This window comes from Eretmochelys imbricata, chromosome 18 (assembly GCF_965152235.1).
Source record: "Eretmochelys imbricata isolate rEreImb1 chromosome 18, rEreImb1.hap1, whole genome shotgun sequence".
Taxonomy (NCBI): Eukaryota; Metazoa; Chordata; order Testudines; family Cheloniidae; genus Eretmochelys; species Eretmochelys imbricata.
Window position 1 is genome coordinate 6,598,339 of NC_135589.1, and position 12,868 is coordinate 6,611,206.

A 12,868-nucleotide genomic window follows, 5' to 3' on the forward strand; every position below is an offset into this window, starting at 1 on the left:
CCCTGGTGGCTCCCATCAGCACTGCTGACTGGGCCATTAAAAGCCCAGTCACTGGTGCAGGGGGGCTAAATCAGGGGCCATGGCTCGGCGCAGCTCCCGGAAGCAGCAGCATAATCCCTGTCAGGGTCCTGTGCGAAAGGGCAGTCAGGGGGCTCCACACACTGCCCCCGCCCCAGGCACCAGCTCCCATTGGCCAGGAACCTGCAGACAGGGCAGCACAGCCTAGCTGCACCTCTTTGTAGGAGCTGCTGCTTCCGGGAACAGCTTGAGGTAAGCGCCACCCAGAGCGTGCACCTCAACCCCCCACCCTGATCCAAACCCCTCACCCCAAGCACCCTCCTGCACCCCAAATCCCTCATCCCCAGCCCCTATAGCCCCAGCCAGAGCCCTCCCACACCCCCATGCCCCAACCCCCTGCTCCAGCCCTGATCCCCTTCCCGCATTCCAAACCCCTCAGCCCCAGCCTGGAACCTCTCCTGTGCCCCAAACCCCGCACCCGCAGCCCTCAACCCTCCCACACATCAATCCCCTACCCCAGCCCAGAGCCCCCTCCCACACCCTGAACCCCTCATTTTTGGCCCCACCCTGGAACCCACCCCCCCAGCCCAGAGCCCCCACCCCATACTCCAAACCCCCACGGCTCCATTCCCCAGTCCAGAGCCTACACCTCCAGCCAGAGCCCTCACCCCCTCCCATACCCCAATCCCAAACCAGCCCTGTGAAAATGAGTGAGCGAGTGAGAGTGGGGGAAGCGAGTGACAGAGGGAGGAGGGGATAGGGTGAGCAGGGGGAGGGCCTCAGATGTGGGCGGGGCTACAAGGGCCTCAGAGGGGGGTGGGGCAAAGGTGTTCGGTTTTGTGTGAGTACAGTAGAACATTGGCAATTCTGTTGAAAAGCCTGCATGCAGCCCCAGCCACTCCCCCCTGAACCCCTAGAGTGACACTCCAATAAGAACAAGGATCATTATAAAGGTACACAAACAACGGGAGTTTCAAAGGCAGGGTTGTGATAACGGTTCCTTTTTTTCCCCTCTTACGTAAAGGGGTTTCCATTACCAACTTCAAACAGTAACATTTCCCACGGGCACTCCATAGAAAAACAATGGCTCAACGCTTATACATCACAGCCAAGTTTCGTGAACATTTCCCTTACCCTAGAGCAGAAGAAAAGCCTGTACTAGTGACTATCATTCAGACAGTTGCTCCTCTTAGCACCACACATGACCCACATCAACATGGATCTTAGTTTAATTAAGCCCTTGCCCTTTAGATGGGTAAAAACCAAAGACCCATGGGGAAATTTTCAGAGGCAAAACCAAACCAAAAAGTAGACACCTGCCATCATCTATGCCTTTGAAAAATCTTCCCCCATTGTATAGGAATGCGCTGCATGTTTTTGCCGCACCACTTTATTGTTGGACATTTAATTGTATATTGGGGGTATAATTCCCCCTCCCTTCAGATCCCAATCTTGGATGTACCACAAAATCTGCCATGGTGCCTTCTGAAAGGTCTGAATTGGTTAGTAAATTGTCCTGAAAAGGGAGAAAAAAATTGCACTCAAGCCCTGATTCAGAGACGCATTGAAGTGAAGGGGGCTCAGCGCATTACTGTGGAGGCTTAGGACCTCTGAAAGTTAGTCACCCAGCACCCCATGAGACAAAGGGTTGCCTGATAAACTAGATCAAGTTTTTACTGTATTTGGACACGGTGCCCCTGTGCAAGAATGTAGGTGAGATTTGAGAGAGGCTAAGCAAGTTGGGTCCTGATCTTGCACCAATGAAGTCAATGGGAGCTTCACCATGGAGTTCACTGGGTGGGGGATTAAGGTCTTGGGCCCCAACTCCCACTGAATTGCAATGGGAACTGAGTGCCCAAATCCCTTTGGCTCCTTTGAAAATAGCCAACCTCTGTTATTTTAGTTATTTCAAAGTTGTGTTAAGCCCTTTAAGGGGCAGCTGAGAAATTGGAAAAAGACAACTCATGATGTGAGGTCATAGCCCCTCCAGCGGCCTCACAAGGCATAGGATCAGAGATATCAAGGTACAGAGCCAACCAAAGGGCGTTGAGGATCTCATAGTAGGAATTGCCTGACTCCGGCCCACTTACTCAAAAGGAATCATATAGTCCTCTTGTAAGGGAAGGCAGTGCAACGAAACAGATCCATTTAACTGAAACAATAAAACTCCTCCCCGTCTCAATTTAAATCTCAAAACTTAACCCTTAAGGCTTGTCTGCTGTCTGTCATAGCAACAAGCCCTTTAGGACAAGGGGGGGGGAGAAAAAACAGCACAGAGGGAGCGAGATGTGGGAAGAAAGCCAATAGATGCCACTGGAACAATATACAGAGTTTACATGAAAAATAGATTTAAAACCCAGTCATTTAAAAACAACTGCCAGCCATCTTTTTATTATTATTTATTTGTTAAATTGCTAAAAATTCATTGGGGGAAAACATTAACAAAAATGAAATTTACACATTTAAATATCAATGAAATCCACTTTTCATTCCTACACTTGGATGAGCCTAAAATGACGAGTAGGGCAAAGTCATCCTGTACACCTGAGTCACAGCACCAGCGACATTGGATCATACTTTGTGCGTATTACACGAAACCTGTTTGTCTGGGGACAGGATGGGGGAGGAAATAAAGACCCACATTTCTGTCATTCATAGAGACCACTTTGGGAGCCATGTTGAAACCATGCAGAACATGCCTTCTGCAACACACACAGGGCAGAGGAGGGAAAGGCAAAGGGACTGCTTTTTGTGTTCCTGGGTCCTTCCACTCCAGTCTGCTGACCTAGCAGAACATGAATGTGTTGGTAAAGAGGCCACAAATGAAGCAAAGCAATGAAACATCATCATGCCAGGATCACCACACGGACTAGAACAGATGGAAATATGAATTGGGAAATGCCACAAGCAAGACCGGGAAGACTCCTTACAGTTTCCATGTGGCTTGCAACCTGGTATGAAGCTATTATAATTGCCCAGACCACTTCCTATGTCACTTTGTACAGTTTTATCTTCTGCAGTGAACTTCAAGCACTTGAGGGCTGGGGTATGATGTGTGTGTCTGTGGGGAAGGGTATAAATCCTATAGTGACAGATAGTGTAAATTCACTAGCAGTTGGCTTTTTAAAACTTTCAGTTTTTGCTCTCAAAAAAACCCTGGGTGAAAGACAGACATGCAAATGAAACATGTCAATGTCATCCTGTATAGGGAAATCACAATGGAGTTCTGATCAAGCTGGGGCAGATGAGGAAAAAAAAAAAAAACCCCAAACACTGGCTACCCACCTCTGCTACGTTAAGCAACAGCAGTCAACCCAATGTCATCATCATGAAAAGCCCCTCTGCAGCCATGGAAGGGGTTAAACCTTCGAGAAGAACATTTTAAATATTGATAAAGATACTGTAAGGCGGGATGTCTCATTTAATTGAGACAAAACTGGCTTACATGTTAAATATAATCAGAGCTGGACTTAATAAAGATTCTATATAACAGCATTAAACGTGCATTCAAATATAGCTCACACCCTCAAATCAATTTTTCAAGGCTCAAGTGACACTGGAGGATCTGGGAGATAGACCAGGTTTGCATTAAACCCAGTCCAGCATTAACAAACCAACAGTGACTGAATTTGTTTTGTCCCGTAAAAGGGTTTCAAACCACCCCACCACAACCTTTGCATTTTACAAAACTGATTCTTGCACTCAAGATGAACACAGAAATTGAAGCAGGCTTGTGTGCTGAAAATGCAGTTCACAAAGAGGTACCTTCAGTGCCTTTCAGTCTAACAGAGACAGGTTTTACTGGAGGCCTGGAGATAAATATAAAGCCATGGTTGGGTTTCTTTCATTTTTAAACCATCAGGTTCAAAGAAACCATTTGGGGCTTGTTGAACAAACAAATACCTTCTCAGCGGGGGCAGAATGGGAAAGAACACTCGAGTTAGAGAAGGATTTTTTTCTTTTAAAAAGGCTTGTGATTCTAGATTTAGAAAACTGTTTTGAGTGACCACCAAAGGTCCAGCAAAACTCAGTGGCCCAGTGGAGACAGTTAAAAGTCCAACCAAAATCATATTGGAAATCTTAAAGGAGCCACTTCGTGGTACATCCAATGCAATGACAACTATCACAGATCTGCCCAGTGTGCAGGTTTCACTGTGATTAGGAAAGGATTTCCTACTTTTATGCCACGTATGTATTAAGATTTATTTTGTGATTAGTCTGCTCAAGGAATACAGGCAGTTTCTGAACATTTTCTCAGCGCTCAACCACCACTTCAGGACTATGCGTGCTCAGTAGTTAACTAAATGCTCCTCTCTCTGAACAGCCCTACAATGCACCTGGAACAGTTCTCAACATCTCTGGCCAAGGCAAAGCTGGAGACCATCGTGATATAATGAGATGAGGGAAAGTGAGCTTTGTGCTTCAGTATTAACACCACAATGTGGTGTACCGCAGGGGCAGATAACTTTCAGGCAGGTCTGAGTATTGGCTTCAAAGTGTATTTTCTAGTTCGTTATTGTCTAATGAGACATTGTGCAGCCTAGCTTGTCAGTCCCTCCCCCTGCTTTTTTTAAACCAGCATTGCCAACTTTCTGAACCTGCTGGTGTGAGCAACAAGTAGTTTTTGCTTTAGAAAGAGTCGTAAAAATAATAAACCTTGAATCCTGCAATGTGTGGAGCCCCAGCAACTACAACAGGGCCCTGTGTGGGTGGAGACTATTGTAGAACAGGGGCCAACAGATTTAACAATCCACAATGTCCGATGAAAACTGCAGGCTTCAGAAGTAGCCAGGATCACAGGCTAGTGAAAGAAACCTATGGCAAACTGGTGCCCCTCTGTGGATCAGCCGGTCTCTATTGCAATTCTTCCAAGCTGCAGAGGGAAGGAAAGAGAATTCATCCAAAAGTGTACATTAAAAGGAATCAGAATTGATTTGAACTAAAGTCTTTGTTGATTTAGGTAACTGAATTCTCAGCATCAGTGATTACCCCGGAGGCTGTTAATGCTGGGCCAGCATTCCACTTCAACCCTTACTTTGCAGGTATTTGTAACTTGGATGAAAAAATCCCTTCCAGACTAAAATTTGCCAGTTCAAGGATTGCCAAAATGTCTTGTACACTCAAAGAAAGCTATAAAAAGTTCCAAGTAATTGAAAAGAAAGCACTCTGGAGTAAGACTGAAGGAGTAGCAAACTGATAAAATGTAATCTATAGTAAAGGATGGAGCAGCAGCTTTACGTCTGAATTTCCCTTGCTTTGGTTGGTTGATATAATTGTAATGTTACTTTGGATTAATGTTATTTTCCGATGCATTATCCATCAGGATAACTTTAATGTAAGCATGAACCAGGGAATTTGAACTGTAGTAACCGCATAAATTACTAGCTCAAACAAGCTATGAAAAAGAATTGAATATGGTCTGTGTGGCTACAGTTTAGCAAAGCACTTAAGTACATGCTTAATGTCAACAGGACTTCAACATGTGCTTAAGTACTTTGAGCAATCTGAACCTGTACACATGTTCTTTCTGTTTGATAAGCAAAGATGACCTAAGACATCCCAGTGCCTGCAGGACAGTTGTCTGCACAGGTACAAGTACGGAGTGGAGCACTCTCAAGATAACAAAAGGATCCAGAACAAAATCTTATGGGGGAAAAAAAAAGTAGAAGTCAAGCTTTAAGGATGCACATAGCTACTGATTCTTATAAAACATCCTAACCACGCATGTACAAATCATTCTAAAATTTGTAATTTCCATTATTTACTGTTTTCAAACGTCAATGATGTATTTGTATGCACTATTTCGGCAGCCTGCAACTCAAGACCATCAGGGGTTCCAAAGTCATCAATCTAAGCTGTTGGTTTGATCTAGTGCAGGACTTTACCCGGTGGAATACTAAGGTGGGCTGTATAAATTTAATTCTGGATGATCCTGGCATTTCAATGTCAAACTGTCCTTTCTCCCTTCTAACTCTCTCATTGTATCGGACAAGAATAGTTCTATCAGGCCAAAGCATTTAGGAAAAAAGGCATCTGTGTCATTTTGCAGATTAAGGATTACAGTAATGGCTGCAATACTGGTAGATTTAAAAAAAGCGCTATTTTCATTATGCAGCCACATTCAACAGATAAGCATGAGTATTTGTCAGTGCATACAAGCACACAGCCTCCTGCCTGCAGCTATTCAGTATGTTCTTCGAAGACCATTCTTACCAGCATCCCTATAGGAACTGCAATTGTAGAGATAGAGAGGAGGGCCCCTCTATACTCCTGAAAAATTCTGAAGAAGTTATTGGATCCTAGAAGTTTTCCCACCCACTCACCCCAAATTCTTGGTCTAGTTACCAGCAAAGGATAAGGCGCAGTGAAGCTCCTGCTAGAACACAGCAACAATTCATCCCACTGGAATGGAGATTTCTCCCCATTTGTAAACAGAATATTCTCTTTTTTTTTTTTTAAAAATAGGACTTTCTGAACCAAGCCCAGAGCCAGGATCATAGACTGGAAACTGGAGGGCAGCGCTGAAACTGTGTTTGGATTTTATTGGTTTGTCGTTCCCTAGTTCACAGTTTAAATGCCTGCGTGACAGAGAAAGGGTTAAAAAAAGAAAGCCATGGTAAGGGGATGGGGCAGGAAGGGAAAGGGTTGAACAGCTTTTGCCACATTATCTTTTTGCTCGCACAAAGTACAAGGCATTTGTTTTGGGATAGTACTTCACGTTTTGTTTCTTGTCCATTAGGCCACCGAATATGATCAGTTCCCCCCTGCCTTGCACTACAGTGTGTAGGCTGGTCTCTGGTGGCCCCACCACGGAACTGCTATTAAACACTTTCCATTTGACTTGCCCTTTCTCCTTGGTGTCTTTAATGTCTAGCACATACATCTGCATGGGTTTGCAGTTCATGCTTTGATACAAAGGCTTGCCGACATTCAGAGACTGCGGTGGATGGTGGCCCAAGCGACGAGCGATCGGAGGTAAGGAATGGCCATCCCCTTGGGCGGAGCCCGGGCGTGGTGCTGGCACCACCTCGGCACTGCTCCCACTCTGGCTACCAGGGGATCCTGGTGAAGACACCAAAGGAGGACTTAATGCTGCTGAACCAGATGCACCTTTGGAAGACAGGGCCTTGACAGCCTCCAGGCTTCTTCGGAGTGCACCTGGTGACACCGCCCCTGGTAGGGAACTAGTGACATGAGGTGGGGTATGGATTCCATTTGTCTGCTCTGGGGGATTTCTCATGCTTCCACCAACTGTCCTATTGTCCACAGCATCCATTTGACAGCTAACAGAACCTGGTTTCTGATCCCAATTCAAATCTACAGACCCTAAGCGTAGATCTTTCTGATCTGGTAGCGATCCTCGTCGCGGCGCCAGGGAAAGTCCAACTTTCAGGTCATATCCTTCAGCAGCAGAAGGTGTGCTGGGCGATATGGCCTGTACAGGACTGTCCAATGAGGCACCCCCCATTGCTGCGGCTCCAGGGGATAAACTCCCACCGTTCAGTACAGGTGACCCATCCCCTCTGGATGGGGACAGGCTCCCTTCCCGGGAGCCTGATGGTGTCTGTCTTTGTGCTCTAGGTCTCAGGGTGCCCCAGCGGCCATTCACACAAGGAGCTTCGTCGGTGTTCCTGACTGGAGACTGAGAGCGGTATTCCCGTGTTTCAGGAACCAGGGCTGGCGGCGTGGCACTGATAGGAGACGGGCGAGAGTTCAAGCTGGGGCTAAGTGGAGCTCTCCCGCTGGGAGCCTGGCTGAAGACCACAACACACTGTCCCACCTAACAGACAAAAAATGAGTGCACTATTACAAACTGCTGCAGAGATGTTCCTAAACCCCTACGGGTGTGTTGGCGCATTGGTGAAAAACGTATGCTGGAAACCAAACATCCAATGAACCAGCAGTCACAGGATATTCCACATGAGAACACCCTTGCAGAGACCATATCATGTTAACGAGCCAGGAGATCCGAATCAAATAAATAAGCTTTCCTTCATGACAAATTCCTCTTTGTAATACCACCCTGCCCCATTTCTGACCCCCTTACCCTGCATGCGGGATGACACCATAGTTCAGGGGCTCCATGGTCTTCATTTTCCACTTTCAATGGCTGCCATGTCCAGGGATTTGTGCGCATGTGCAGTAGCCAAGCATCCTTAAATAGCTGCAAAGAAAAGTGTGACAAAACCAGAAACTTAGGCTTAGTGCAGAGAGATCTTCCCCAGAAACAAAGATTTCCAGAAGCCATCTTCCTACAGATGGCAAGGAATCCTGGCCTGGAAGTGAAAGCACAGGATGGGTATTCCGGGTTCTATCCCTGACTACCACTGTGGGATTTTAAGGGCAAGTCACCTCTTTGTGCCTTAAGTTTCTCATCCAATTTCTAATTCTGGCCTATCGCAGAGGGCATGTTTGTAAACTGCTCTGAGATGCCTGCATGGGTGCTAGAGACCTGCAATGCATTTTATTAGGAGTTATTTATGGGCAACTGTAGCATGGGTGACAACTACATGAAGTCTACAATTCAGCTGCCACGCCCACCAGTCAAGATTGCTCTGCAGCACACCAAGAAGTTGACCTATGGAGCTGCTATTGTGATAACGTGCAACTATGACCACTATGGCCGTATACAGAAGCTTGTGTCATACAAGGAAGGGGCACACATTTGGTGTTCGTGCTTGCACACTTTATATACTTACTGCATTTGGACCGCCACAACCACCAAGGATTAAAATGGTTTCATCATCTATAATGATCTAAAGGGGCAAAGAAAAGTATTACAGATTTGGGAGAATACAACAATATTTTAAGCAAGACCATCACTGCTTTATCATGAAGCTGTGTGGTTTTGCAGGACCCTAGGCAAAGCAACATCCTCATCCAGCTCCCTCAATGTACCCATCACATCCTTCCTGCCCCAGCCTACTCACAGAACCTCCTTTAAGGGCTGGCGCAACCTTTCCTCTCTCACCAGCCTGTCTGAAACTCTGACACCTTTGTGACTCCACCTAATATACATGGACAATGAATCCAGGAGGTGGAGTCAAAATGTAACTTGCTAAGTGGAGGGAACTAGTTAGGGAACTTAACTCTGTTCATTTAGCACTCAAATGCCCATGGTCTGTATTTATATGGCCCCCATCACCATGCTATCTGAGTGGTATGGTGAGGAGAGCAGTATCAATGCCCTGCTGGTACCAAAGTCAGACAGAATCATAGAATATCAGGGTTGGAAGGGACATCAGGAGGTCATCTAGTCCAACCCCCTGCTCAAAGCAGGACCAATCCCCAATTTTTGCCTCAGATCCCAAACAGCCCCCTCAAGGATTCAACTCACATCCCTGGGTTTAGCAGGCCAATGCTCAAAACCACTGAGCTATCCCTCCCCCTGTCATTCCCAGGACAGGAGATGGGGAATCTGGGGCAACGCTCTGGCATGCATGTTGTAGGGCTTATGCAGGGTGTCAAGATGGGCTCCAGAGAACTAATGATCTTACTGGGCACTGTCCATGTCAGTTGAAATCTGGTGGGTCTGGTAATCCATGGGGTCCCCCACAGGGCAAGCACAAATGGATCCTTTATATGTTGAGACAGACTGCAGTATTTTGCTTAAAATGTTAAAATGGGAAGGTTTGTTTTTTAGACATGTTAATCACAAGTCTTGGCACATGCACAAAACACGGAGATATTTACAAACTGGCTCAACATCAAGAAGTTTTAAAAATGCATCCTCTCAAAGCAGTGAAATAGGTGGAAAGGGGGCAAAGGCCTGGCATGCTGAGACTGCAAAGATGGCTTAGAAAGGGGGAATTACTTTTTAGAAGCCCCTCGGGTGAGGATGGGAAGCTGATCACAAAATGCGCGATGGGATTTTGCTTCTCTAATTTATCCTTGACACTTCGTGCAGGCAGCTAGAGCTCCTTGTAGAGCTCACCGCAAGGTACTGCAATGTTTGCTGAATAACTGCAGGAGACAGTCACCTGAGATTGGCCGCCACGTGGGTGAGGGGTAGGCCCAGAGATGTTTGGCTTCGACCAAGCCCACTGCTCGAGATCCAGAACCCAGACGTCATTACTCCTGCAAGGACAAGATGACAAACGTGGAACCAGAGGTACAGAGACCCAGTCCCCTGGGATCTCAAATAAGCAACAGTTAGGAAAACTGCAGCACTGTTTTCATTAGACAGTAGTGCTCAAACCTCGGGGCACATTAGCAGAGTTAAACTGATTCCTCCCACAAGCAGGGGATGTGTGTGTATTGGTGTGTCACACAGGTTACCACAGAGAAGGGAACCAGTAATGGGACAGCAGCCAATCAGGAGCATGCATCAAGTACTGATTAAGCTTTGTTCCAAGACAGGGCAGCAATGGGGAGGTGGGGAGCAGCAGGCCCAAGGCTTCACAGACACGCCACAATTTAGTATTTTCATAAATACAAGCTTTCCCACCCAGAGCTGAAACCATGCGCCAGGAACCTGACTTCCCCTCCCTTATTCCAGTCCAGGGCACTTTCTTCAACGGAGCTTGCTGACGCAGCGCACTGTGAAGTGGATAAACTGCCCTTAGCAGAGACTGCTAAATTCACTTTCATTTTAAGAGCCATTCTGACCTCGAATCCTCCCAGGTGGAAGTCTAGGCCTCAATGTGGGTGGACCACGGCACACAGCCTCACTGACTTCACTGGAGCTCCATGTGGGCTCAGTGGTTTCACTAAACAATGCTTATCAACTTCACAACGTGGTATGAATCAGCAAAATGAACCAGCTCAGCTCTAGACACTGGCACAGCAGAGGGGGAGGGTAGGATCATGATGCACTGTCACAGACCTGGGTGAAAAGCTTGCATCAATTCTGCCCCACACCATACTTGACCCTACCCAATGTTTGTTCCTCATTTTTCATATTCACAGGTTCCCAGTAATACCTCTGAGGGAAAAAAGTTATAAACTTACATTTGCCGAGATCCTAGGGAACCTCCAAAGACAATCATTTTGTCGTCTATTACACAAGAGGAGTGGCCTGCCATGGGAGGGGGGCCGTGTGTTGTCACTATGCAGTTCCACCTAAGGAAACAGGTGAGGATACATTAAAATCTGTGAATTATGTTACAAATTCCCCTCAGATTTCTCCTCCAGAGATGAAAAAGGCAAATGGCCAATTTTTTTTTTTAGAAACAAACAGTCTTACACCCTTAAATGGAAAACTGCCTCCTGAGAAAGTGCACTGGCTCATGACTTTCTGGTGTTGCAATTTCTAGCCCCCGAGATCTAAACGCTGCCTTATTGAAAAGGGGGGGCACTGTATCATTTGTTATGTATCAAATACCACAGAGGCCACCAACAGTGTGGAGAGCAGGGATTTATAAAATGTAAATGAACATGAAATAAAACAAGGTGATGACGCAAACAACGAAGAGACAGAAAAAGGATAAACCTGAGATAGAGCATTTTGACTAAATGCTCTGGTATCAGAACCAGCAACATTATTTGAATGGAGGGCAGACGAAGTTTAGTCTGGAACCAAAACAGGTCTGAAGTTAATGATAATACGTAGTACTGTTTTCAAACTAAAGTACAGCCAAGGCACTTCAGCTCATACTGGAGTGTAGTTGTGCTGGGAAAGTCAGTTGTCAGAGAACACGCTAGCAACATGGAAAAGAAAATACATTTACTTTGTTGGCTCTAGATCTGTACCAAATAAATCCCTTTGGGAATTAAACATGTTTCTAGCTCCTTAAGTGGGCATAGCACTTTACAGGCAAGTACGAAGGAAAGGCCCTCTATGCAATCTGAAGAGCAGAGAGATCAGCAATTCAAAAGAATTAGCTCAAGTCTAAATAATGCCACAAGAAACAGCAGGTTCATAAAAGACATTTTATTACAGAGAAGAAAACCTCAAGGAAAAACGTCTACAAAGACCAAATATTACTAAAAGCTAGTATTTGAAAATGTTAGCTTGCTGTAAACTGTTTAACATGACAAGGAACGAGGATCTTAAATTGGTAGTACTGGTATTTTCAATTAAATTTGTCCTCAACTATTATCATTAACTATTTACCTACAGCACACTAAAGACACTGCCCACAACTGCAATAGATGACTGAGCCTTTTGGTGATTAAATGCCCATATGAAACAGAGGTAGGATTCATCGCTACTTTAGTAAGGCATTAGCTCACATACATCAGTTCTGAAGGGAAGTATGTTGTAAGTGAGCACTTATTCTGGGAAGGGGGGAGACACTAGAAAAAGAGTTTTGCTACCATCTTTAATATATTTTTCTGATGTTCCTAGCTAATCTTAAAGGCTGACAGAGCAGGCAGCAATTCAGAAATAGGAGGTCTGCCTGCCTGGACTGGCTACTGGAGAAAGCTTCGCCACCATCTCCTGTGACCCCAGACCTCCTCCATCCTAATCCTGAGATATGTCCTGACCAGACGGGGCCATACAAGGGAGATACAGATGACACTCCCACCTCCGCCAGCTAAATCCGAAATACCACCTGGGATGTGAGACTTCGTCTGTTCCTCCTCTTCCGTTCCACGTGTCCCTTTTCTTCCTCATCTTATTCCTCTCAAATTTTTTACTTTAAGTAAAATCCCTAGGTGTTAAAAAAAAGCTAAATAGAGAGACTTAACACATAATAAAGAATCAAAATGTATGACCAAATGAACTACGTGTTCCAAATACCTACTTCTACTCTCGAACTGTGCACCTATATAGCCTCAGCAGGAAGGAGTTAAGAAAAAAAATGGATTAGTTTCATTTTAGTTCCTACTCTAAGAAAATAAGGAAGCTATGGCCATCGGGGAGCTCAGACAGTAGGACTCTTGGCTCTTCACGTCTCGGGACATT

At 45.6% G+C, this 12,868-nt stretch overlaps 1 protein-coding gene across 9 annotated transcripts in view; it reads right to left on the reverse strand.

The window, feature by feature from the left end:
* Window positions 1-2,402: 2,402 nt before the first annotated feature.
* Window positions 2,403-12,868, reverse strand: part of FBXO42 (F-box protein 42) — a 100,625-nt gene continuing 90,159 nt past the window's right edge. For 7 of the 9 annotated variants that reach the window (XM_077837132.1, XM_077837127.1, XM_077837130.1 and 4 more), the window contains 5 exons: window positions 10,969-11,079; window positions 9,999-10,095; window positions 8,718-8,774; window positions 8,066-8,182; window positions 2,403-7,798 (listed from right to left, as the gene is read on the reverse strand). In XM_077837132.1, coding sequence (XP_077693258.1) covers window positions 6,683-7,798; window positions 8,066-8,182; window positions 8,718-8,774; window positions 9,999-10,095; window positions 10,969-11,079 — 1,498 coding nt within the window. In that variant the 3' untranslated portion in view covers window positions 2,403-6,682. The remainder of the gene's footprint in view (window positions 7,799-8,065; window positions 8,183-8,717; window positions 8,775-9,998; window positions 10,096-10,968; window positions 11,080-12,868) is intronic. The other 2 variants (XM_077837135.1, XM_077837134.1) reach the window with 2 other exon arrangements.